This window comes from Panthera uncia, chromosome B1 (genome assembly GCF_023721935.1).
Source record: "Panthera uncia isolate 11264 chromosome B1, Puncia_PCG_1.0, whole genome shotgun sequence".
Classification (NCBI taxonomy): domain Eukaryota; kingdom Metazoa; phylum Chordata; class Mammalia; order Carnivora; family Felidae; genus Panthera; species Panthera uncia.
In genome coordinates, this window is record NC_064811.1 from 175,755,518 (window position 1) to 175,782,289 (window position 26,772).

At 40.1% G+C, this 26,772-nt stretch overlaps 1 protein-coding gene across 1 annotated transcript; it reads left to right on the plus strand.

The window, feature by feature from the left end:
- Nucleotides 1–389: 389 nt before the first annotated feature.
- On the plus strand, nucleotides 390–26,424 carry TRMT9B (tRNA methyltransferase 9B (putative)). The gene is made up of 4 exons (XM_049631677.1): nucleotides 390–593; nucleotides 12,445–12,653; nucleotides 18,454–18,627; nucleotides 24,955–26,424. The coding sequence occupies exons 2-4, from the start codon at nucleotides 12,500–12,502 to the stop codon at nucleotides 25,983–25,985; spliced, it is 1,359 nt and encodes a 452-aa protein (XP_049487634.1). The 5' UTR covers nucleotides 390–593; nucleotides 12,445–12,499; the 3' UTR covers nucleotides 25,986–26,424.
- Nucleotides 26,425–26,772: the final 348 nt, after the last annotated feature.

Below are 26,772 nucleotides of genomic sequence, written 5' to 3' on the forward strand. Positions count from 1 at the left end.
AAGTGATGTGGAAGTAGCTGGTATTCTGAACAAATACTGAGCAAACAGTACTGGAATGATTTAATGCAGTTTAGTAATACTGTCTGAAATAGTATCCATTTCATTAAGCCATGGGATTCAGAGTTGACTCTCCAGGCTGGTAATTTTTCTAGGAACCAGATGAAATCATTCAATGTAATTTGGGGAGACAGTACTGTATATTTTATAGAGAGCTTAGGAATTAATTCAGAAACTGCTCTTACAGTTCTGGCATACTCCATGTATGAACAGTTCTTTCTAATCCCATCTTCCCTGGGTAGTTTATGTGGAGGTCAAGAGGTCACCCTGGGCTGTAGCTGGTTCAATATTTTTGTTACGTAAAACGACATTCAGTATTTGTGTTTTTCCTAATAGGGCTTGTGTTCACTTGAACGACTCATGCAGAATTGCTTCATCGCGTGAAGGACCCCGCTGTTTGATTTCCCTCCTACTACTTTTCCTTTACATCACACACCAAGAAAGTCATGAGCAAAAATCGTCACTCTCTGAGGGTAGAAACTACCATGATTCACAAAGACAAGAAGTAAGTTTCCTGTCATCACAAGATGACTCAGGTTAGTAGCTTTTGTTATTGCAATTCAAATAACATGAGGGTGTAGGGCTGTATGCAAACCTAATTAGGCCCCGTGTCTCTACTTTTAAATTTATGATGATGTGATATAAAGGAAGCTGGAGTTTATTTTTGCACTAGGCAATAAAAACCAGTTTGAAAATAGTTGTACAGGGTAAGTTAAAATTGCAAGAATATATTTAGTATCTTTTTAGAGAGGAAAATGCTTTTCTCGTAAAGAGCGTTATTAAATGATCATTTTTATCATAGAAAAGTTTGCAAGCTGTACTTGGAGGTAATATGTAGATGTTAAGTTTTAAGGATTGTGGATTAAAAGGTTAAAAAAAACAAACCACAAAAACTCAAGTATTTTTTTATAATCAAATCTTTGAACTGTCCTGACCCAACTTGTGTTGTTGTGTTAGAATTGCAGTTTGAGTAGGTCTTTGAAAGTTAAAGCAGTGTTGTGTTCTCTTTTTTAATATTGTGTCTTCTGTGGGATTTAGAAATAGGTGAACAATTTAAATGCTTATGCTTGCTTTTAGTTACAAAAACGTGACTTCTGCATGCCTACGGTAGGTCTGTAAAACAAGGGTCTACCGGGACAGGAAATCCTGAAATACAAAACACAACTAGGAAAGCTCGGTCTTAGCCCTGTTTCCTCCCAGTGCCTGTTGCCCCCTGCAGGGCATTTATGATTTCCGATCAAAGACTCGAGCACCTGTTTGTCTGGAGTAAAGTATTGTTGCCTTGCAGAAGGAGCGAAGGAAAGAGCTTAATGATACATTGATTCTATGGTTAATATTGAGTGTCTGCTCTGTGTTGAGCATTATCCCAAGCACTCTGTGATATACACAAGAGGTCATGTTCTAGTTCCTGCCCTCCAAGAGCTTCGAATCTAGTTGGGCACATATACAAAGCTGAGAGTTCAAGATGGTATCAGAAATGTCCTAAGAGTGACAGAGATAATAAATATGCAGAACACAGAAAGAGTGGGGGAGCTGGTTTATACCTATGGCTCTCCATGAAGTCTTTATGGAGGCGGAAAAAGCTTGCTAGACATTGAAGGCCAGGTAAGATTTTGGAAGGGGAAGGTGATAGAGCATTTCAGATGACAGAGAACAGTCTGTTGGCTTTAGCAAAGACCTGAACGAGGAGCTCTTTTAAGACCCACTCAGGGAAGGGCGAGTAGAGGTCTTTGGGTAGAATCCAAGAATTTGAGATACGGTAGCACCAAGATATAAGACCTGGGAACACAGACTGGCACCTGGTCATGGAGGGCTTTGAATGCCAGACTAAGGAGTGCAAGATTTTTCCTACAGAGAGCAGAGGCCCCTGAAAGGTTTTCAACAGGGAGGGGATATTATTAAATGGCCATGATTAGAAAATTATCCAGCATTGGCAGGAAACAGAGATTCTAAACTGCTTTTCTTGGGTTCATGGAGGGAAAACGACAAGCTGCAGCCATGAAGCCAGGAGTAACACATATGCTGGGTGGTCCCTGCAGCCACCTCTTACTACAAGAGCACACAGTGTCTCCAGCAAGTTAATGAGGAGGAGGGGTGCAACTCCCAGTGTTATGGATGCCTGAGATGATGGGGGTGGAAGGCAAGGGGGACAGAGAGACCGGAAAGTTGTAACAGCAACTCATATACTAGGTTGTGGCAGAACAAAACAGAAAGGCAGGAGACGGAAAAGATGGCGGGACTACTGCACCCGTGATCTTCTCTTAGGCTAGCGTGGTTCCCACAGGACGCTGCCATCCCAGTGTCCCCAGTGCCCCAGGGCTCCGACAAGGGTCTCTGCATCTGTTTATGGCAAGTCCTGTCGGAACACCGGTGACCACGGTGCACTCCTCCACTGTGGCACCCCGAGGTGCATGTTGTGGTCGCAAAGACACGTTCAAGTCCGTAACGAAGTCCGTTGGCAGCAAACGTCAAAACAAACTCTCCCTCAGGCACGAAGGACGGATTTGTTGGGAGTGTACCGAGTAGCTGATAGAAGAAAGAGCTGCAAACCAAACCTCAGGAAAGGCAGCCCTTGGAAAAAACCCCGAGGATCTTTCCTTTAGGCTTGTGCCCTAAGTGATTGGGCTCCGACTACCTCTTATCAGTTTCCCAGGGGAGAGAGGAGGACTGTCCTAGATCGCATCACATGTCCACCCCTGGTGTATGTGACCAGCGGACCCCAGCATCACTTGGAATCTGAGAGAGGGGCAGTTTCTCAAAGGAAGAAAGGATAAGCAGAAGTTTTTAAAAGTATTTAACCTCTAGGGGCGCCTGGGTGGCTCAGTCAGTTGAGCGTCTGACTTCGGCTCAGGTCATGATCTCGCGGTTTGTGGGTTCGAGCCCTGTGTGGCACTCTGTGCTGACAGCTCAGAGCCTGGAGCCTGCTTCAGATTCTGTGTCTCCCTCTCTCTCTGCCCCTCCCCTGCTACTACTCTGTCTCTCAAAAATAAATGAAACATTAAAAAAAAAAGTATTTAACCTTCTAAAAGTTCTGGGATTTCAAATAATGGTCATAAGTTCATGGCTTCAGGCTTGGGGAGAAATCAACTCTTTTGCAGAATCTCAGATTCCCAATATTATTTTTCCACAACTACCTTTGGCAGACCCTCAGCTCTTCCAAACTGAAGTTTTACTATTAAAAAACAGACAGACAAATAAACAAGTATTAACCAGAAAATCACCTCCAGCAATCCCTTCATGCTTTAGGGTCCACACATTAGTGTCCTTTCTCCCTCCCACTCTCCTTTTTTGTCCTTTGGTAGCAGTCCATTCTTCTGCTACCACATCAAGTGGCCTGAAGCGATTTGATTTTTATGCCCTAGCGGTATTAGAAACAGGGCCTTAAGAAACATAGTGCCGTGCCCAGCTTTGGGTGATCTTTGAATTGATGCTTCTTGTAAGTGCACTTTAACTGAGTTCTAGGGCGGCGATCCCCACTTCTAGTGCACTCATTTGGGGAAGTGTTACTTTACATACAAGCAGGGCTCACGATTTCCTTTTTAACAATTTCCAGTTACACTGGAAATGAACATAATATATTAAACGCCAACGTAATACAATTCCAGACTTCTAGAGCAAGGGTTTTTAAGCTTCTTTGGCATTATTTTGAACGTTAATTTTTTAAAACAAGGGTCCAAGCAAATCTCAGTTACAAGTTGTCAGAGTCTAACTTCTATGATTAATGGTAATACATTCTATGAACAATAAATATTAGAATGTATTAACTTTGTTCTGAGCCCTAATTGAAATAGATATAAAATTAATAAAAACATAAAATTCCATATTCTATCTCTTCTTTCCTATTTTTTTTTTTTTTTTTTTAACATTTATTCATTTTCTGAGAGACAGAGCGAGACAGAACATGAGCAGGAAAGGGGCAGAGAGAAGGAGACACAGAATCTGAAGCAGGCTCCAGGCTCTGAGCTGTCAGCACAAAGCCCGATGCGGGGCCTGAACTCACCAACTGAGAGATCTTGACCTGAGCCAAAGTCAGACGCTTAACCGACTGAGCCACCCAGGCACCCCTCTTCTTTCTTATTTTTATCCCTATAAAATTGGACTCTTAGATCTTTGTCTACTTTTCCTCCTTTCCATGTCTTGATTCTTTTGTATTAACATATAGGAAGCACACAGTCATCATTTGATATATATTTGTCTTCCTTTTTCTTCTCTTTTTCTCTTCCCCTAGTGCCTTTCTCCTTTTCCTTGTCATTCTGTGTTTCTCCTTTAAAAAGAAAAACTGTATTGGCACATATTTCTGGCTCCTTTCTTTGTTTTGGGGGAGAACCCTGTTTCTTCTGTTACGTATGCGTTGTTCAGGAGATTAACTGTCCAAGTATCAGGCTCCAAATTGCTGTTTCCTTGGTTCCAAGGCTTATAAATATTATGAAATCATTCAGAAAGATTTTATTCTCCAATAAGCTCAGCAGGTTTTTCCAATAAGTGTACTCACAGACAGCCACATAAACAACTGGCTAAACATTCCAGCTGATCGACATAGGAGTAATAAATCAGGGAGTTTCAGTTTGTCCAAACATTTCTAACAAAGTACTGAAGTAGCTGAGAAGTGTGCTAATGACTAACAGTCACAACAGAACGAGGTAATTAGAGAATGATGGTAAGTAAGAATAGGACCCACACACTGTTATAAGCTGAGGATAAGGCAGCATCCTTCCTGGATTCTTTACATAATTTCTGTTCCCATCCATTTATTGAGATCCCTAATCCTCATATATCAATTAGTTGTGACTTGGAGGCTGTAGCTAACATAATTCATCCTTAATTTCACATCGAATGTTTAGAGAAAGCTATTCAGTATCTAGTAAACACACGAATCTAATGTTGGTAAAATGAGTTTCTTTTCTTGAGTGGACCAATGGGGTCACTGACCTGCTGCCATAATATCACATCCTTTCTAAGAGCAAATATACTTTTTTTTTCACTGGTTACTGGATAATCTGACATCAGACATCATCTTAAATTATTAAGAAATCCTCAGTTAATTTCCCTATACTGTCTCCATAAGGGTTGCCAGCAAGGTGTTTGTGAATCAGAATTATTGTGTGGGTTGTTGAGGTCATAGTGCTTGGGTTCACATCGCAAGCACTGGGTTTATCTATGTTTCGTTAGGTCTTTTTTATGTTCTTCAATAAAGTTTTATAATTTTATTCCAAGAAAAAAGAGAAAAGAAATCCTCAGTTAAATTTCTTCTGAGCTAAAAACGCGCTCCGCAGTTTTTTGTACATACTATTACATAATCTAATTTCATGGGGATACTGCCTTGAAATCAAATCCCCACTCATCTTTGAACCTAGTGATCTCCAGTTTCTAGGTGTCCCCAAGAAGGCACTAACTGAGTGGCATTCATTCATCCTGGGAGTGGCAGGACACAGCTGAGAAAGAATACTCTGCTCAGCTTTGAGTTTTAAAATGCTTTAAAGTACATAGTAAGACAACTGTCTGAAAGTGAAAGGGTTTTCTTAAATTGAAATATAGAGAAAAGTACATGTAAGTGTACACAAAATAAGCACACTTGTGTAACCAGAACCCAGATCAAGAAATAGAATATTATCCGCACCCCAGGATGGTTCTTCCATGCTCCTTTGCAATTACTACACCTCCTGGTAACCATTATCCCACTTCTAATGGCAAAGATTTGTTTTACCTGGTTTTGTACTTTCCATAAATGGAGTCCTACACTTGATACTCTTTGTGTCTTTCTCTTTTAACATTACATTTATGAGACTGATCCATCTCATTGCATATAGTCACAGACTTTTCATTCTTGTTGCTCTACAATATTTCATTTCATGAATCCATTACAATTTATTTGATCATTCTACTGATATTAGGCATACAGATAGTTTCCATGTTTGCGCTGTTTTGAAGAGTGCTATGTGGAAATTCTGTCTCTTGGTGAACATGTGTGTGCATTTCTTTTGGATATGTATACACATACATAAAGAGTAGAATCTCTGAGCCACAGGATATGCATAGGTTTGGCTTTGGTTGTCACTTGCCAAATAATCTTCCAAACAGGCTGACACAGTTTACACTTTAACTAGAAGCATATTCTAATTCTGGCAGCCCCATGTTCTCACCAACACTTCATATTCGCCATTCTCTCATGTAAGTGTCACACTGTGGTTTTATTCTGCAACTGCCTGTTATGAATGAAGATGAGAACCTTTTCATGTGTTTCCTGCCCATCTCCTGCCCACTGTGAAGTTCTGGGGGTGGGGGGGAGGGTTGCCCATGTTTATATTGATTTATCGGTCTCTTGATTAATGATGTGGAAGAATTCTTTGTATTCTGGATACAAGTCCTTCGTCAGATGTACGTACTGTGACTATCTTCTCACATCCTGTGGGTTGAATTTTCACTCTCCTACTAATGTATTAGTTTTAATACAGTCTAACTTATTTATTTTCCCTTTTATGGTTAGTGCTTTCAAGGACCTGTTCAAGAAATCTTAACCTACCTCAAGATTCTATAGATGTTCTCTTCTTCTAAAAGCCATATTGTTTTACCTCATAGCAAGAGGCTTTAATTCAGAAATATAGTCAGTAGGTATTTTGAGATGGAATTAAATAAGAAAAAAAAAAAAACCAAGTGTGTTTTCCATTGAGCCAAAACATGGAACACTGCAGAGAAAATAACGGTGCAGAAGGAAACTCAGGATAAAAATGTAACAGAAGTTCCCGTCACAAACAAAAGACAAATCCCTTCTGGTGATTGGGCCATGAGTTTAGAGGCTATTAGCTCAGTCTCTGAGCTGACTTTCCAGGAATGGTTACTATAGACACTGTTCTGATGATACGCAGCTATAGTGAATCCTCCCTAGGGACAAGGAGCCACTCCTGGGGATGAGACAAGGTCTCTCAGAGTTCCCTGTGTTCTCTGTAGGTCAAGTGCAATGTCTCATCTCCTTGATGAGAGGCTAGGAAAATCTTTTTTCGTGAAGCCTTTTCAACTCCTCTGAATATTTTTACTGTTTATACATTTGTGTGGTAGGTGTATAGTTTGACAACAATCGCTAGAAGTATTTCATCTTTCGGTGCTCACATCAAATCTCAAGGTTGCGTTTGGAATTGTGGGTATTGGACATATGTCTCGGTGTGCACCCATACATCCCTGTTTCTTTACCCAGAAACATGGCATTAAGAAAAACTAAAAGGTGGGAGGGATGGCTTACAGAGGGGCGCAAGGAAACTGTGTGGGTGATGGCTATATTCATTATCATAATTGTCTCATGGTGCCCAAGGTATGTCCATCTAAAACTTACCAAATTGCACACGTTAAATATGTGCAGTTAGTCATATGTCAGTTGTACCTAAACTGTTAAAAATAAATAAAAAAAATTAAAAAAATATATAGTTTATTTGGCTGGAGTTTCATTTTCCATTTACTCATTAAATGTGGTTAGACCTGTTATACTTAAATCTAGTGCTAGGCAAAGATGTATATTTAATGTTGTTTCTTTAGTTCAGAATCTGGTAGAGTTACTTAAGTCATTGTAATACTTGGTAGACTATGAAACACATCGATTTAGGGATGAAGGAAATTACATTTATTTGAGAAGTTTGGAGAAAACCACAGGCAAAAGTCACTTCTTGGCTCACAATATTAAATTAAGTTTTAAAAAGTGGGATATAGTACTATATCCTGTTTTCTCCCAATTTTGTTATATCTATAGTAAAGAGGAAAATGTTAATGTGTATGAAGAAAAAAGTAGGATAGACTCACATAGTCACAAGGTCCCTTTTAATAACATAGGATTGATAGTCTGTTTTATCATTACCTATTCGGCATTTATGATGAGCTGTTTATTCCCCCCTTTTTTGGCTTAAAACATACATCCTGTCTGTCCATCAAGAGAAATCGCTCGGGGTGGGGGTGGGGGGGTGTCCTACATCATGCTATTTCCATGATTTTGCAGAGACACGCAAAGGGTACTGGAGCTATAGGCCAGCTCATAAAGCTTCTCCCCAGGTGTAATCCACATCTTTTCTGATATTTAATGGTCAAAACAAGACACATGGCTTTGCCTGAAGGAAGTTGAGTGGGGAAGTGCTATCCTGATCACATGCCCAGAACAGGACATCTAAACATTTGTGACTTCTTAATGATGACCCGGTGGCTAGAAGAATTGCTGATGTCCTTCTCTTTGTACCTCTCTCCATGGGAAATACATCAAGGCACTGACCTCTTTTGTTAGTTTCCTATCACTTTCTCGCCTCTCTTCCATTTTCTAAGGACTACAAACTAGAAGTAGAACAGAAAAAGAAAGCTCTTGGTAGAAGTAATGCTGAACGAGAGAGGACTCTTGTGCTGGCCAGGTCAGAAACTCAACAAGAGTAAGCACAAAGGGGAACAGACGGACCCTGAGTTGGGTAGGAGGAGTAGCCCCCAGGACTGCAGGAACCAAAGTTTCCGGGAACAGAACCAGGATTTTATGCTTGCCATGATTCTTTTTCCCACCGCATTGGTCTCTCGTCTATTCACTTTGCCTCACTTCATTCTCTTCTACCTAAAGACAGATCTTTGCTATGTGGGGAAAGTTAGCCACTGGCAGCCCGACCTTCACATCTTGACAGCTCTGTGATGCCAGAGGTGGGGCCACTTGTTCTTTAGCTCCACACGGAGCTATCTCAAGGAAGGACTCTGATTGGCTCACCTTGCTCGCCTTGAACCAATGATTGTGTCCCGGGATAGAGATACCGTGATTGGCCAGGCCTGGGTCCCCTGCTCATCCAGGGAGGACAAGATACCAATTATCGGAAGAAAGGGGGTTGTGACAAATAAAATAATAGCTACTCTAAAAGATATGCCTAGGGGCGCCTGGGTGGCGCAGTCGGTTAAGCGTCCGACTTCAGCCAGGTCACGATCTCGCGGTCCGTGAGTTCGAGCCCCGCATCAGGCTCTGGGCTGATGGCTCGGAGCCTGGAGCCTGTTTCCGATTCTGTGTCTCCCTCTCTCTCTGCCCCTCCCCCGTTCATGCTCTGTCTCTCTCTGTCCCAAAAATAAATAAAAAATGTTGAAAAAAAAATAAAAAAAAAATAAAAAAAAATAAAAGATATGCCTAGAGGGATCTTTTAAAATTATAAAACCAGGGGTGCCGGGGTGGCTCAGTTGGTTAAGCCTTGGACTCTTGATTTTGGCTAAGGTCATGATCTCACCGTCATTGGAGGAAGCCCAGAGTCAGTCTCTGTACTGGGCATGGAGCCTGCTTAAGATTCTTTCTTTCTTTCTCTCCCTCCCTCCCTCCCTCCCTCCCTCCCTCTGCCCCTCCCTTACATGTGTGCACTCTCTAGAAAAAAAAAATTAAAAATTAAAAAAAATTTTAAAAATTGTAAATCCAAACATGTTACCTACCTCCCCCAACCCATCTACCAACTTAAAACTATTTTCTACTTTCCATTGCACTTAAAATAAAATCCAAATTAGTGCTTTGAATTTTCAGTGCATTACTACATCTGACTTCTCCTTACCTTTCAAATTATTTTCCCTTCTCTCATGACTCACCAACAAGGCATCAGCTAGCTACAAGGGCCTAGAATTTGACAGCCCACAGGTTAAAAAGCCTGGCTAAACCTAACCCTATCTCCCTAGCTTCACCCTGAACCCCACTCGTATTTTATAGTACCAACCTCACTAGTTTAATCACATGATCTAATCCACAAGGAATTTGCTTATATGCATAAAATTCATATGGAAAATATTGCAGGAAATTTAAATCCAGTGTTAAAAATGTCACCTTGGATAGTCCCAGCTCCACAAATCAGTTTCACAGCTAATCATTCTGCAGTATATACTCTTAACTGTAAAATACAATAAAAACAAAGTGGACTTACATTGTTCACACACTTTAAAAGAGCTCCTTGTTTACGGTAGAGGCCAGGCAGTTTGGAAGAGGACTTAGTGAAAGGTCTCCAAGGGGTACTGTTCAGATACTACAAATTCTGATCTTGCAGGTAGAGCCAGATTGAAGATAATTATGTTTATGTTGACTGCCAATTACCATGTGCAAGTAAAAGAAAGTAAAATTTATTTGTTTTAGGGTTCCTCCAAATTGTATTGCCAGATCTGATTCCTTGAGGGAAAAAAAAAATTTAAGCAGACGTAAGTCTACTGAGATGTTGATTAAAAAGAAAAGCGCTCAGTGTTTGGGTTTTTCTGGTGTGTAGGCAGTTATAGCCGGCCATATGTTTACTTTGTAAATTCCAGTTGAGGGTGCAATATAAGCTGTTTCAGTTTGGGTGGAAGTTTTGTCAGACCTCACAAATGAGATTTGTACTCTGTTAGGAGTTTGCCAGATTTTCTGCAGGGGCTGTGGGCAGCCCGTAGTAATTAAGGATAGTCTACTGCTCATTTGCTTTCTTAGGAGTCAATCCTGAAAAGCTCTTCCTTGCCATAGAATGGATGATGGAATTGAAATATCATCATTTGGTGATAATTATAGTAATAACTGTTTGGGGCAAGCATCACCAATGGATAGGATGCTACAACTAGTGGATGAGAGTATGAGAAACAGGATATTTATGTTGTCTCAAAGTATCTCTCCACAAGATATTTCTTTCTTTCTTTTTTTTAATGTTTATTTTGAGAAAGAGAGAGAGACAAGTAGGGAGGGGCAGAGAGAGAATCCCAAGCAGTCTCTGCTATCTCGGTGCAGAGCCCTATGCAGGGCTCAAACTCACGAACTGTGAGATCAATGACCTGAGCTGAAATCAAGAGTCGGATGCTTAACCGACTGAGCCGCCCAGGCACCCCTCTCCACAAGAGATTTCTTAAATGCAAAGGAGGGTAAGAAGGGAGGTACTTTGCAATAACTAATCAGATACCATCTTGCTCAAGCGCTTTCTACTTTCCAGGGTGGGACTGGTGAGGGGGACGGAGGGTGGGGAGCGGGACACACAGGCTGTCTAGAGTCTAGAGACTGTACCCCTCTCTTGTCACTCTTTCATCTTCAAGTTTGTGAGTGTATCTCTTCCCACACTCCCCAGGGTCACTCCCTTTTCTACCAAACCCAGTGCCACCCTCTGGACTCAGGATTAGTCAGTTCTGCTTGTGTTTGTTCGTTATTGAGCATCTGCCGTGTGCAAACTCTGGCAGATTCGGCATTAAATAAGGCGAGCCCTTGAACTCTAGCATCTTCCAGCCAGTGCTAGAGGCAAGTATCCAGTCAATGATTATAGCCCTCTGTGTCGGTGGCAGCGTGCACGGGATGCACGGGAGTAAAAGGGGCAGGAGCAAACTAGCTGATACGCACCAGTGGGGCCAAATGGGTTCTTAAATGATTGAAAATACTTTCATATTGATTGGTAAAAAGCTACAAGCTGAGCCCCTGGCCACTTCCCTGGGATACTCTTCACTCACATGCCACAAGAGAATAATTCAAAGATTAAACCTAACCCAGCAGGGGCCTCTAAGACTGCTCTTTCATTTTCTCACTCCTTTCTGATTTCCTGATCCTGCATGAGAGGTCAGAGAAGGCTTTCTGCAAGAGGTGATGCTCGTGTCAAGAATGAACGGAAGTTAGCCAGGCAAAGCATAAGTATCCGTTCAGGCCCCTGGATGAGAGAGAGTGTGTCGCGTCTGAGAAACCATGGGGCACTGAGCAATACAGCCTCATCTGATGCTAGGGAAGGGCGGTGAGAAATAGCTTCAAGAGATAAGTTGAGGCCAGATCAGAAAGAGCCTTGTATGCCCTACTAAGACACCTGAACTTGACTGGACAAGCTATAAAATGCCTTTGAAGAAATCTAAGGTGGAAAACAACGTTATTAGATTTCTGTTTTAGGAAAACAGTTGTGGATAGTTCCTTCCATAAGTGAAGGAAAGGGATTGAGGGGCAACCAAAATCTGTCCCCCCAAAATCTGTTTACGGCTATGAAAGTAATTCAGACAAGAGGCGAGCACCTTTTCTAAAGCTGGATCAGTAGGGAGATTGAGAAATGGTTAGCATCCAAAGACGTTAAAAAGGTCGAATCAATAGGGCTTTGTGATTGGATTGGAGTGATGAGCTACCTGTTATAAAATTTTAAAACTTCTGTAGCATTAAATAGAATGATTTTATCCAGGGTGAACCATTTGGTGAACCTTTTGTATATGCTTCCAGAATTAAGAATTGATCTTGTACAGGAACTCACACTGACTGGCTCATTTCCAAACCATTATTTTCTGAAGATATGCAGGTAAAAACTATGCATTTGCTAGTCTTTGGACAATTATGGTGGGGTTACAGTGCAGATTTTGTTATTTTCAGTTAAAAAAAAAAAGTATAAGGACAGTATGACCTTGGCAGTTGTAGGTTCCTAATCTTAGAAAATCTGCATCCTCCTTCAGCTCCTTCTGCTGTGTACTCTGACCGGCATTTCTTGGGGGCGGCCCCATTCCCAGGATGGATCATGAAGCTGCCCAGCTGGAAAAGCAGCACGTACATGATGTGTATGAGGGCACCGCACCTTACTTCAATGACCTGCAGAGCAAAGCCTGGCCTCGCGTCCGCCAGTTCCTCCAGGAGCAGAAGCCGGGCAGCCTCATCGCTGACATAGGTAACCCCGGGGTTGTGCCACATAGTCTGAAATATATTCTATTGTGCCTTTCCTTTTCAGATTCATTTTACATTTTTGTTCTACCCAGAAGTCGAAAATTGTGTCCTTGGCCTGCCAGGACCTAGAGTATTCACTTTATAGCAGAAATTCATCAAGTCAGAAAGTTAGGAAACTTCCTGAAAGCTACATTTATACAATGGTGACCTTTTCAAGAACCTCTGCATACATCCTCCCTCGAAATCGACCTGACATTGAATGAATAAATCATGACAAATGACTGCGGGTGAAACTGACCGTTTGAAATGTAGAGCGACTCACATTTGTAAATAACGTTTTGGTGGCTCACCTTGAGCAGCTCTCATGCCTTCTACAGAAGAGCCAGAATTGTGGGACTACAAAAGAAGTCCTATAACCTCTTATTAATCTCATAGATCCTTTCCCTTAACTATTCTGTAGGTCTTTCATTATTGGAGCATATCTTTAATTAGGTCATACCTTCATAATCACTGATTTGCCTGGAAGACTTTGGCTCAGTGTCTTTCTGAATCAGTGGTAAACCACAACCCAGTAGATCTAAGACTAAGTTTAAGACACGGTAGGGTTTCTATTTGAGGCATGTCCATCTAAAACTGTTTCCAGCAACTGCATGCAGACTGTGCCCAGAAGTCATAAATTTCTGTAGTTGTAAATTCCATCTGATTTGCCATTTACTGTAAATACTTATTCTAAATATTAGCAAGAGATATTAGTATTAGTCCCAGTGCCCAGGACTTTTAGCATGTTAAGGATGGTATAAGCAGTGTGGAATTTGGGGAAGGGGTGCATATCACGTAGAAATGGAGAGTCTCTAAAAAATCTAGCATGTCATTTTTTTTTTAATTAAATGTGGTTTCAGAAGATACCTCGAGTTTGGAACTCTTACCAACCACAATGTTAGCAAAATGCCAGAATATTAAAATAGGACAAAAGGAACCATTTAATAAGTGACTTTGGGATAACAGTATCATCACATGCTACATTCTCATATCTTACACCAAAAATTCCAAAGATTTGGGTATAAGAAAATGAAATCATTAAAGGACTAGATGACTGACAATTAGATTTTTTTTTTTTTAATATCCACCTAGGACAAAGCCCCTCTGTAACACCAAGTCAGAAATCATAAAAGAAAATACAGTTGTTATTATTCACAGTCCCTATGTCAAGTTTATAAAACTGCCATGAACACTGAATTCGTGCATACTGAATTATGGTCCCTAAAAGAAATGTAGGATTAGGGTTCCTGTGAGCCTCTGGTCACATTTTTGTCAACTGATCAATACCTAACCTTGTTTCATGTGTATATCTATTTGAAGACACATTTACTATATAGTATAGATTCATTAACATTGAACTCAAGGCCAACACACTATAACTCAAGCCTGAACAAAGTTTACTTAACATGTATATCTTGTCCATAAGGCTCGTGATAGCCTTCTTGGGCTTAGGAACCCTACACACCACTTGAGCCCTATGCTCAGAGGCCATTTTAAACAATGAAATCATTGCGCAAAGCACAAAAATGCAAAAAAAAAAAAAAAAAAAAAAAAGTGCCACTAAATAGACCACATAAAGGACCCTTGTTGGTAGGGTGAGAACCAAAATAAGACATGGGTAATGGGCCCCTTAGACAACTCAAATTTTTCCAAAATTTTTGCTGTTCTATACGCCGGCTTATTGGTAACCACCGTGTAGGTGCTTGAGTATTGATTTGGGGGTAACAAATAAATTTTATCCAGCACGTGAACATGCAAATACAGAACCTGTGAGTAATAAAAATGGACTACATCGATATCTTTGACCATATAAAAATTTAAAAGTTCTACAAGGCAAATATCTAGACAAATATATAAGTTAAAAAAAAAAAACAGACAACTGAGTAAAAATATCTGTAACTTATCTAATAAAAATACTGGATCATTTGCTTCACCTACAGAGCATTCTTCAAAGTCAGTACAAAAGAATATGGTGAACAATTCAAAAGAAATAGTGAGGAAATATGAACAAACGATGAAAAAAAGGAGGAATCCCAATTGCTGAAAATTTTTTTGATAGGTAATCCACTTACATGGCTCCGTAACAAAGGTACAAAGGGGCGTACAGTGAAAAGAGCATCCCGTCCCAGTCCTGTGGCACCAAGTAACCCATGCCAGAAGCAGTTGGCTTCTTGCATAATCTCGAGAGAGTTCACTTAAGTATAAGCATATTTGTGCATACAGGTGTATATATGGGTGGGTTTCCTTCTTTGATTATGCAAATGGTGGTATGTTCTACAAACTGTTAGACACCTAACTTGTGTTTCCTTTAATATCTGGTGGAGATCATTCCATGTTTGTACTTACAGAGCTGCCCAGTATTAAAGCTGCACACCATTCTCTGATAAATAGCACCGTACTGACAGATATATGGTGTTTGCCATATTTTGCTACTACAAATTATGGTACAAATAATATTCCTTGGGTGCCCCTGTGAAAATTCATAATAATATCCAGTAAATATTTGTTTACCCATTTGTATCTTTCAAATTTTGTGCTTTTACATTTTTACTGTTCAATAAATCAATGGTACTGTTTTGATTACACAAGGGGATAGGTTTTAAAATAAGAGTGAAGTTAAGAAGTAAATGAAAAAGAAAGACAAAAGCCCAAGGAGAGTAGAAGAGAAGAAAGTAAGCTAACACGACTATCTCCAAAAAGACATTTTTTTTTTCTTTCCCAGGTTTTCCACTTGGCTAAAATCAATGGTTTGTTATATTGGTTAACTTGACTGGTTACTAGATTAGCAATCCATAGTTAATTACTAGTAAAACTTTGCATAAATAATCAATATCTGGCCATAATCAGGTTCCAGTTGCCTACAATTTTCTAGGCTGTTTTCACTATTTAAGTGGTGCAACTTTTAGTCGACTTAGATTTTATTCACCACATCACCCCGTTCCCCATCATTCCATCACCAAGAGTTCCTGATGGAAACTAAGTCGTCTGGGCCAGTAACAGGAATCAAGTGAGCAGAAATTACAGCCTAAGTGAAAAGAACTTCGAAGATTCAAAGACAGCAGAAATCCAAAGTACTCTCAGGAAATACTATGATCTCTTCAATCATGACAATATGGCTACCTCAAATGGGCTAGTCGCTTAAGGACATTAGATGGTTCATGGAGGGTGTTCTGGGGTTTGAGATCTTTGTTTAGATTAGTTTGGAAAACAGGAAGAAGACCAGAGCCAGATTCTTTTTCAGCAAGGTTACCTTTTTACCTGATATCAGAGACAACCATCTGTCCTAATAGTATTAAAAATGGTATTTTTGTGTACATAACAAAAATTTCCTTTTCAATAATTAAGATTCCCTTTGCCTCTTAACTCTATGTATTTATTCCCAGTCTCTGTAGTAAGATTTAATTTACTAAGTCATTCCCTATTTACCATTCCTTCACGGAGTCAATAAAAATTTAGAACTCTTGCTCCATGGCAAGCACCATGCCTACAGAATAAAACGTATCCCTTCATCTCTGCTTTCAAGAAATGTATATAAAATGGGAAATAAGTAGGCTTTACTCTTGTCTTTCCTATGGGAAAAGAGAATTCTGTTTCAGATAAAGGTCTTAGCAAAAACTCTTAATTTAAAAAAATGTAGTTGTTCCTGCAAACTCGAGAGGAAACATTCAAATTAGTTATTTCTAGCAAACACTCGCCCACCATGCACCAAAACATTTCGTTGAATTGAGGCAATTATGTTTTCTTCTTTGAGTGTGGTACAGAATAGAAAATAGAGACGAATGTAAGCACGCACTTTGTTAGCTCTCTTCAATACTGTGAAAGGTTATCATTTAATGAGATTCTGTAAAGCAGCATGACTTGTGTACTGGAGCTTGCTGCCGTATCAAAAATGTTTGATATACTTCTTGCACATTTAAGATAATGGGGTCACTAGGCTTGGCAGGAGTTCTGATTTCCTCATTAGGATAAAATCTTCCCCTCTCTATCGTCTCAGTGTAGGCAGTTGGAAAATAAATAATTGCATCATGTCTGCGAGATCCACCACTATGCTTCAAAATGAATGCCATCAGAAATGAAAATGGGATAAATTGAGGGTGCCATGGGCCCTAGATGGTGATGCTGAGATTTGACAAGGACTGGGTTGCCTCAGTATTTCCAGACGCCCTCTGAACACCTCCCTCTAGTTCTAATGGTCCATGAACCTGTTCTTTCTGTTTTTACTTTTTAATTCCTGAATTAGTGTACAATGTTATATTAGTTTCATGTGTACAATGTCGTGATTCAATAAAAATAACCTCAAAATAACCCCCAAAACAAAAACAACACAGCGATTCAACAGTTCTATACGTTACTCAGCGTTCCTGACGATAAGTGTTACTCTTAATCCCCTTCACCTGTTTCACCCATCCCATCTGATAACCACCAGTTTGTCATGAACCTGTTCTTATCAGTCGAAGGTAATTTTCTCTTTCATTTTTCTAAATGTATCCTCTGAGCCAATTAAAAATAAAAAAGCAAACACATTTGCCAGATTATTTTCCTTCAACCAGGACCATCATCTTTGAAATATTCAGGATTGCAATTTTAAAGTACTTTGTGAATCCTATTTTCCTCATAACTCCCCTCAAATATTGGTTACTTTTCCTCATAAGTATTCTTAGGAACAGTGGCTATGACATCTAAAATATTTCTAAGACCCCAATCACATTAAAATGAGACATTGGAAGTCTTGTTTTTATTCACGTACTTGCCACCGTCTCAGATGGCATCATCGATGAACTTTAATTATACTTTTGGTGTCTCACATAATTTTGAATGGCCTGCCATTTTGGAAGCAGCAAACTAATCATGCTTGAAGAGTGGTAGATATTTTTTCAGGGATATCAGCTCCCATGATATCTTTAAATATTTCTGAAAAAGGAATTCACTGCTATGTCCGTGTTACAATCTAATACTAGGTATCAGACCCCAGAAGGTCTTGTTTCAAGATGGTTACTCACTCCTGTTACTTCCCTCTTCATTGTAGTATCAGATCTGATTGATCTAGATCTTTGGGTTGTGTAAATATTGAATTACTTGGGTCTCTGCCAAATGAATGTCATAAGTGGTCTGTTTAAGAAGAAAAAAATAGCTCTAAAGCTTGTATGCTGAGTCAACAGAGATCATTTAAAACCAAGAACTGACAATAGATTGGATAAAAATTTCTCGAAATAACCTTTTCATTCAAATTCAAATTCCAAATTTTTGAAAAACGTGTGTTATGGTATAGATTGTTTTGTTTATATCCAATGAAAACGGTTGGCAGTAGTTTGTTTTATGCAGCCAGTAAATGTTAAGAATGTTTGGAGAGATAACATGAGAATAAATGCCATCACGTACGGACTTCTGCATAATGAAATATGTATGTGAAGGTAGTTTTGTAAAGGCCTGGGCACCATTCCTAGGGTACTAGGAAACTCAGCCACTGTCATGAGCCAGCTAACAGTTTTTGGTTGTGCTAGTGGGCCAATCCCTATGGACGTTACCTCATTAAATGTTCAATAAATGTTATTTCTTTTTCCCTATCCTTTTCCATCTTCTGTTATGGATGAACATATGTAAGTGCCCTCTGAAGATCTTTCTTTGGCTTTTGTGAATCTTCAAACCATGTTGTAGTCTGTCTCGGTTAGTTAATACAAAGTTGTTTCTATTCCTTGTCGGAAGACAAACTGACCATGTTCCACTTTCCGGGAGGACAGTATGTAACACAGGTTTTTCTCTTACAGGTTGTGGGACTGGAAAGTATCTTAAAGTGAACAGCCAGGTGTATACCCTGGGCTGTGACTACTGCGGGCCATTGGTAGAGATTGCCCGGAGTAGAGGATGTGAAGTCATGGTATGTGACAACCTTCATCTCCCCTTTAGGGACCAGGGCTTCGATGCCATCATCTCCATAGGAGGTAAGGCAGCCTGGTCACACGTTCCCTCTTCACCAGGACAATAACATTACATGAATGGTGGAGGCCATTCTCACAACTCAACATTCATTCTTTGTAGAAACGTCAGTGTGATTCATTTCATCTAATTTTTAAAAATATTTCAACTGGATCATTTGACTAATCCCAAATGTACATAAGGTGCTACATAGGATTGTTTTCACTAGTTAAACCTTCAAACTGGTACTGTGTTCTGATGACTCATTCCAATTTCTTTTACTTATGAGTGAGAAAGTATTAGAGGAATTTTAGTCATCGAAATATCTCATACTGTTATACTGAAAGGGAGCCAGGCTCTCCCAATGCGAAGTAGAACTTTAGAAGTCTTATTACCTACTTCAGGTCATGACTGTGTCCTTTATTAGCAGAACACTGTAAAACTCATGCACTGAATGTCACCTGGCAGGATGTGTCATCCAATCTGCTACTCACTGGTGCATGAGGGCACCGGGGAAGATGGCCCCACCCGGTCCCGGACTACATTAGTTTTACATCACTCGGCTCTCTTACTGCCAGAGATTGTTCATACTCTAGGGAATATGTTCCTCATATTTTCCCAACAAGTGTGCCCCATAAAAACACACAGTCCACAAATGAAAAGAAACAAAGACCTGTGCCTGAAATATACACAGATATGGCTCATTTTACTCAATACATGTAATCCTGAAACTTAGACTTTTAGTCCCATTGAAACGTGCTAGGGAACCTTGCACCAAGTTCTTTTGCAAAGAGGAAAATCTTTTGCAAAGCAAAGGATTTGCTCTAATACACTTAAAATTAATCTATTTGACTATAGATAACACACAAAGCAAGGTGATCCTATATAAAGCTGACTAGATAAAAACTGGGAGATAAAAATTCACGAGGAGACTGCTCTCTCCTGAAGGAAATGAGGACTTAATCTATTCAACAACAGATGGGGACTATATCTTTGCACAGTGAGGGGATGCAGGCCTGGAGGCCACAGCCTTGAAACTAGTCAGGACTGGCAGGAGGTGGTTGCCGTGGAAACCTGCGGTAGGCCAGCCCTACTTAGTTGCAGTTGAAACGGTCAAGTCCATTTTGGGCATGAACATTATGAGGAGGGAGTCTTGTTACACCAAGAAACTCATTAAAGTGTTTTGACTCTTTAGTGGAAAGAAAGCTTTTGGGTTGGACATTCCACCTAAAGAATGAGAAATCAGGGAGAGGTCAGAGAAGTGTGTTCTTTGTTGTGTTCCTTTACATTAGTTTCAGAGGCTAAATGTTCGTTTACATGAGTTTCAAGGCTGTGCCATGAGCCACTGTGGCGGGCACGGGGATAGCGCCCGGCTGTCCGACTTCTGGCAAATGCTCCATGTGTACGTGGTTAGGTGCTTCTCTGCTTCCAGCTTAAGTCTCCTGCTTTGTCCGCAGAAGAAATGCAACATACCTGGTTGCCGTCTTCCGAAGAAAAATGCTTCCTTAGGTGGAAACACACCATGTATTTTTCGGAACTGTAACTGTATTAATGTGACGTGGTCGTTTTCAGTGAGGTTTCACGTTTAGAACTATATTATGAACAATTTTGATAGTCTGTCTTATGTCCGTACATATTTACTTCCCTATTTAGAATTTTTATGCTGGCACTTTTGCTAATCTTAGCATGAAGAAATATACATATAAAGAGACATGCTTTTTCCATGACTCCTAATAATAATTTGAGAGGTCAGCACCGTATCTAATTATACATTCCACATGTTTTTCTGACAGCTTGGAGAAAGAAACACTCTTTCCACTTAGTTTGAGAATAGCTTGACAATTCTATGAAAATTTAGCAATATATTACAACAGTGCCAATTGACTACTTATTTTATGCCAGTCATTCTCGGCATGGGGTTATGGTGCCCCTTTCACCCTTGGGGGACACTTGTCAATGTCTGGAGACATTTTTGGCTGGCTCAACTGGATGTGTGTACAACCTCCTGTCATCTAGTGGCTGGCCCCCTGCAACAAAGAATTATCTAGCCCACAATGTCAGTAGTGTTGAGGTTGCAAAACTCTGCTTTACGCTTTCAGTTAAAGGAGACCTGCACATTGGAAAAGTTAAATGACAGCATATCATAAAATATCAAGAATTAACAAGACTTTGAAGATGATCTTCTGTAACTTCCCATCGAATTCTAGAATCCAGTACTTGAATTCAACCTACCTATTTTTCTGGGGTCTTAGCAGGAACATGTGGCTATAGTATACATAAATTGACCAGTATTTTTTTAAGTTTGTTTGTTTGTTTGTTTGTTTATTTATTTATTTATTTTGAGAGAGAGAGAGAGAGAGGAAGAGAGAGAGCAAGCAGGGAAGGGGCACAGAGAGGGAGAGACAGAATCCTAAACAGTCTCTGTGCTGTCAGCACACAGCACAAAGCCTGAACTCACGAACTGTGAGATCATGACCTGAGCCGAGATCAAGAGTCAGACACTTAACCGACTGAGCCACCCAGGTGCCCCTATTGAATACTATTTTTGCCTTTAAGTTGTGATTATGCTTTTTAAACAAAAGGGGATTCTTTTTTTTAGCCTTTAAAAACTCAATATAGTCTCTGGGAATGCAAGCTGGTGCAGCCATTCTGGAAAACAGTAGGGAGGTTCCTCAAAAAACTAAAAATAGAACCACCCTACCACCCAGCAATTGCACTACTAGGTATTTATCCAAGGGATAAAGGTGTGCTGTTTCAAAGGGACACATGCACCCCCATGTTTATACCAGCACTATCAACAATAACCAAAGTATGGAAAGAGCCCAAATGTCCATCAATGGATGAATGGATAAAGAAGTTGTGGTGTATGTGTGTGTGTATATGTGTGTGTGTGTGTGTGTGTGTGTGTGTCTGTGTATACACACACACACACACACACACAAATGGAGTATTACTCAGCAATCAAAAAGAATGAAATCTTGCCATTTGCAACTACGTGGATGGAACTGGAGGGATTATGCTAAGTGAAATTTGTCAGAGAAAGACAAATGTCATGTGACTTCAATCATATGAGGACTTTAAGAGACAAAACAGATGAACATAAGGGAAGGGAAGCAAAAATAATATAAAAACAGGGAGGGGGACAAAACATAAGAGACTCTTAAATACAGAGAACAAACTGAGGGTTACTGGAGGGGTTGTGGGAGGGGGGATGGGCTCAATGGGTAGGGGCACTAAGGAATCTGCTCCTGAAATCATTGTTGCACTATATGCTAATTTGGATGTAAATTAAAAAAAAATTAAAATAAAAAAAACTCAATATAGTTTCCTGACATTTATAATTCATAAAAATGCATCTTCACATCCCATTTCGGTTACATTTATAATCTTTTTACATAGAATATATAGATGCATATATAATACATTTTTTATATAATGAAGAAATCTTCATTTGTAAAGTTTTTCAAAAAAAAATTGGCCTAAAAGTTACTTAGTATTACATGTTAAATATAAATATAAAACAATATAAAAGATTCAGGTATTTCCTGGGTGATATTATGCTATTAAAGTTAATCATACATAACAGATGTTTAAGGAACTATTATGAAAACTTTCTTCCTTTAAAAAAAGACTTCTTTTGAAGCCCAGAATTCTAAAATGTTGAAGACATAGGAATCTGCTAAAAAGAGATTACTATATTAAAGTGGTCCTATTTTAATTTTTTTTTCTTTTTTGGCCCCCAAAAGGAACGCAGTCAACTGTCATTATTCACAGTAATTATATTCTATGAAGTCTCCTCGAACAGTTAATTAGCGAATATGGAGCCATTGCTCCCAGGGGAAATAAAGGACTAAGTTCCTGTGAGCCTCTCATTGCTGCATTTTTTGTCAACTGATTTGTACACAACCTTATTTTACATGTATTTCCGTTTAAAGACAATTTATTCAATTTTGAACTCCTGGCAACAGCCCGAACGAAGCTCATCTAACAAGACGTACCCTAGCCTTCTCACACTCAGGAACCCCACACAGCATTTAAGCACTATGCTCAGGGATCATTTTAAACAGCGAAATCACCAACAAAAAGCACTAAATGCAAAGACCATGGCACTAAACAGACCACCAAAGGACACTTGTTGACAGGGAGAAAGCCAAAACAGGCAAGTAGAGGTCGCCTTGTTCAGCCTTAGATGGAAACACGCACATTGGGAGCTCTGTGCCACCACACGCATGTCAAGAAATGACCAGGAAAACACTGAGAGTGCTGTTTTGGGGGCTACAAATACATTTTGTCAAGTAGCAAAATTTGCAAATATGGAATTTGCAGATAACAAGGGATGACCATATGTAGAAAATACACCCATAGACATTCTGGAGTGGATTAGGTGCAAGTCACGGGAGATATTCACGGCCATGAATAGTCATAGATATGAACATTAGGATCATCCTACCTCTGTCCTCACCTCTGTGCCTCCTTTTAGCTCAGTGACCAAGACTCTGCCTCTAGAAATGTAAGCTTTCAAATTAACCATTAAAAAGGGCTCTCTGGTGGGGCGTCTGGGTGGCTCAGTCAGACAGGCGTCCAACTTGGACTCAAGTCATGATTTCACGGTTCCTGAGTTCAAGCCCTGCGTTGGGCTCTGTGCTGACAACTCAGAACCTACAGCCTGCTTTGGATTCTGTGGCTCTCTCTCTGCCCCTACCCTACTCGTGTTCTCTCTCTCTCTCTCTGTCAATAATAAACAAACAGTAAAAAAAAGTGGCGGCTCTTTGGGAATTGGAGTGAGGAACAGTCTGAGGCCTAGCAAAGTCAAGTGATTGGTCAAAGATCACAAGGTGAGTTGCTGTCAGATCTAGGATAAAATATGCTGGCGTCCTGTTCGTCCAACCCATTTTCGCGTCATCGTACGTCTGGCTTCTCACGCCTCTGCATGGCAGGACAGTGGACGCCAGGGCATGTGTGCTGTGTGAGACTGTGGGGACGAAAACCTGATTGGTAACAAGACCGCGTGTGCCTGTTGACTGATCTTCCTTTGACAGCTTTCTCTATATAAGAATCTCATTTCAGATATTTACCATCTCTCTGTGGCAGGTAAACTAGAGATGTATTTGCCTAACACCACCGCTGCCCGCTGGACCATGGTGAGGGTTTCAGGAACCCTCCTATCCTCTGTCTCTCGTCTTACTACTCATACCTGAGCATAGTGTCCAGACCTCCCTTGGGACTAACTTCCTTCCTGAGACACGGGGCAGGCCTTACCCCTCCATGTGGAAAAACAATCTGATTTTTTCTCTTGACATAGTACTGGGATTGGACTCCTCTCAGAACTCATAGACTGGCACTTTCCACACACTGTTTGATGAAAACACGCCTAATATTTTCATCATTAGATTGGATAAAGACAGTCTTACTTGAATTCCACTTTAACTTTGCAGGGATTGGAAGAAAAACAATGACCTCTATATGTTGATTTTTAAAAACACATCCACAGCCACTTTATATTAATATTTAAAAAAAATAATAAGCAATCATTTGGACTTTTGCTAGGCTGGCTTATCTTTGCATTATCTAAGTAAGAAGACAATCTTTAGCATTTTTCTCCACTTCTATTTGCTGTATTAATTTTATTAACATTGATCAGTGGTGTTAATCTTTTGGTGCATAAGAAGTACCAATTATTTGTTAAAGAATTATCTCATAGTCTTCCACTGGGAACACTTACCTAACAGTGCTCCCATGAAAATTTCCTTAATTCACATTGGTCATCCTTCTACTTAACAAATTCATAGGATTCAGGAACTGGAAGGATTTGGAACTTACAATTTATCTATGTATTTAGACAAATTTTTTTAATGTTTATTTATTTTTGAGAGAGAGAGACAAAGAGCAGAGCACAAGCAGGGGAGGGGCAGAGAGAGAGAGGGAGACACAGAATCTGAAGTAGGCTCTGTCTGGGCTCTGAGCTGTCAGCACAGAGTCGGACGCTGGGCTTGAACCCGCGAACCATGAGATCATGACCTGAGCTGAAGTTGGATGCTTAACCAACTGAGCCACAGAGGTGCCCCCACATTATTTAAGTGTCTTATTATAGATGAACAAACTTGAAATCCATATACGTTACATAATTACCTAAGATTGTGTAGTAAGTATAGGAGCCAAAGATAAGAATTCTATCTCCCCTTAAACAAGGCTTTGCTATACCCACCATGTGCCCTGCCCTGTAGGAAATAAAGAGGTTTTATTGTGTGTTGAAATTGCATTGTATGAAATTGCATTATATGTAAAAAGTAGTGTATAAATTTGAGAGTTTCTGTATGTGTATACACACTGAAGTCTCGTTTCTTCTTTTTCAGTCATCCATCATTTTTCTACAAAACAGAGAAGAATCAGAGCAATAAAAGAAATGGCCAGGGTCTTAGTTCCTGGAGGCCAGCTGATGATTTATGTTTGGGCCATGGAACAAAAGAACCGGCACTTTGAGAAGCAAGATGTGCTTGTCCCGTGGAACAGGGCCTTATGCTCCCAGCTCTTCTCAGACTCCAGCCAGCCTGGGAGAAAACAGCAGTGTGGACATCCGGAAAGAAGCCATCCCTACCATCCTCCTTGTTCTGTCTGTAGCTGCTCTGTTTGTTTTAAAGAGCAAGGTCATTCCAAACGGTCCCACAGCATGGACTATGAACCAATGATGGCCAGAGCCTGTTGTGCAAATATCTCTGAGGAAGGAGAGGAAGAAAATGGATTCTATAACACATTCGGAAAGTCTTTTCGTTCCTGGTTTTTCTCTAGGTCTTTGGATGAATCAACTCTGAGGAAGCAAGTTGAGAGAGTGAGGCCCCTGAAAACTACAGAGGCTTGGGCCAATAGCACTATATCGATCCAGCCTTCCAGACACTCCAGTTTAGACTTAGATCGCCAAGAGCCATTGTCAACAAGAGAGCAAACTTCAGATGAAGATGTGTTTGTGGAGACTTCGCAAAAACAGTTGGAGTGGCTGAGAGCACCAGCCACAAAGAAACATCTGCGTGGAGGCCAGCAAAGAGAAGTTAGGAGAAATGGAGATGGGAATTTTCTGGAAAGCACCAACACCAATGCGAATCGTGTGAATGCAGGTGATGTAGAAGAAGGCGACCCTTCTAGTAAAATACTGAGAAGGATTTCTGCAGTCGACTCCACAGATTCCAACCCAGATGCCACAATGTCTGTCGAAGAACAACAGCCCGACGTTTTGGATTCCAGAGCCTTGATGCGTTATTACCATGTGTTTCGAGAGGGCGAGCTCTACGGCCTGCTGAAGGAGAACGTGTCGGAGCTGCATGTTCTGAGCTCCGGGAACGATCATGGCAACTGGTGTATCATTGCCGAGAAAAAGGACAACTGCGATTGACCAGATCATGTTAGACAGTTCCTCCAAAAGATGGACCATGGTCTTTTCACAGGGTTTGGTATGGTTACCTGAATTTGCATCCAACTTTATTATTTTTAATGCATTTTTACTTTGCTTTGTAGAGATGATGACTTGATCATCTTTTAAATATTTGGATGAACACAGAGCCTGGCATGTCAAGCATTTGACAAAGGGTATTCATAAATTATTAATATAAAAGAAGCAGCAGTATAAAATGAACTTCAATATGGTGAGGATTTTCTTTTCCCTGAAAGGCGAAGTTATGATAAAGATACACGTGTATCATTTTTCAGTATTACGCGCAGATTCTGAGAGACAATTCTGGTTGTTGTCTTTTTTTTTTTTTTTTTTATTACTATTGAAGTAGAGTCAACTTACGACATACTAGTTTCAGGTGTACAACATAGTGATTTGACAATTCTGTACAAGATTCTCTTTTTAAGTATACCTTTTTAGAACAGCATTTTTATAATGAAGGGGGGTAATTTCTGCTTCTCTGGTTATACTTTAGACCTGTCTGCAAGATAACAGGTAAACCTTTTCCGTGGCATGCATGTAAATTGAATGAGGTGATAAATTATTTTGTTGCCAAGGCCTTCCTCATACTTCAGAAAAGCCAGAGATGGTAGAGAGAGACAAGTTGTTACGAGGGCTTTTCTAAATGGTAAGCGAACTTGCTTCCAAATACGTAAATGACAAGGCTTTCAGTGTTGCTCAGAAGGTTTTTAAAGGCACCGTCAGCAGGTAGGGAGTGCTATGTGTAGGT

Bases quoted from the DNA above. Each gene is read 5' to 3' on its own strand.
- TRMT9B (XM_049631677.1), top strand. From the start codon at position 12,500: ATGGATCATGAAGCTGCCCAGCTGGAAAAGCAGCACGTACATGATGTG. The intron at 12,654-18,453 runs GTAACCCCGGGG...TTTCTCTTACAG, and splicing joins CAGCCTCATCGCTGACATAG to GTTGTGGGACTGGAAAGTAT. The intron at 18,628-24,954 runs GTAAGGCAGCCT...CTTCTTTTTCAG, and splicing joins TGCCATCATCTCCATAGGAG to TCATCCATCATTTTTCTACA.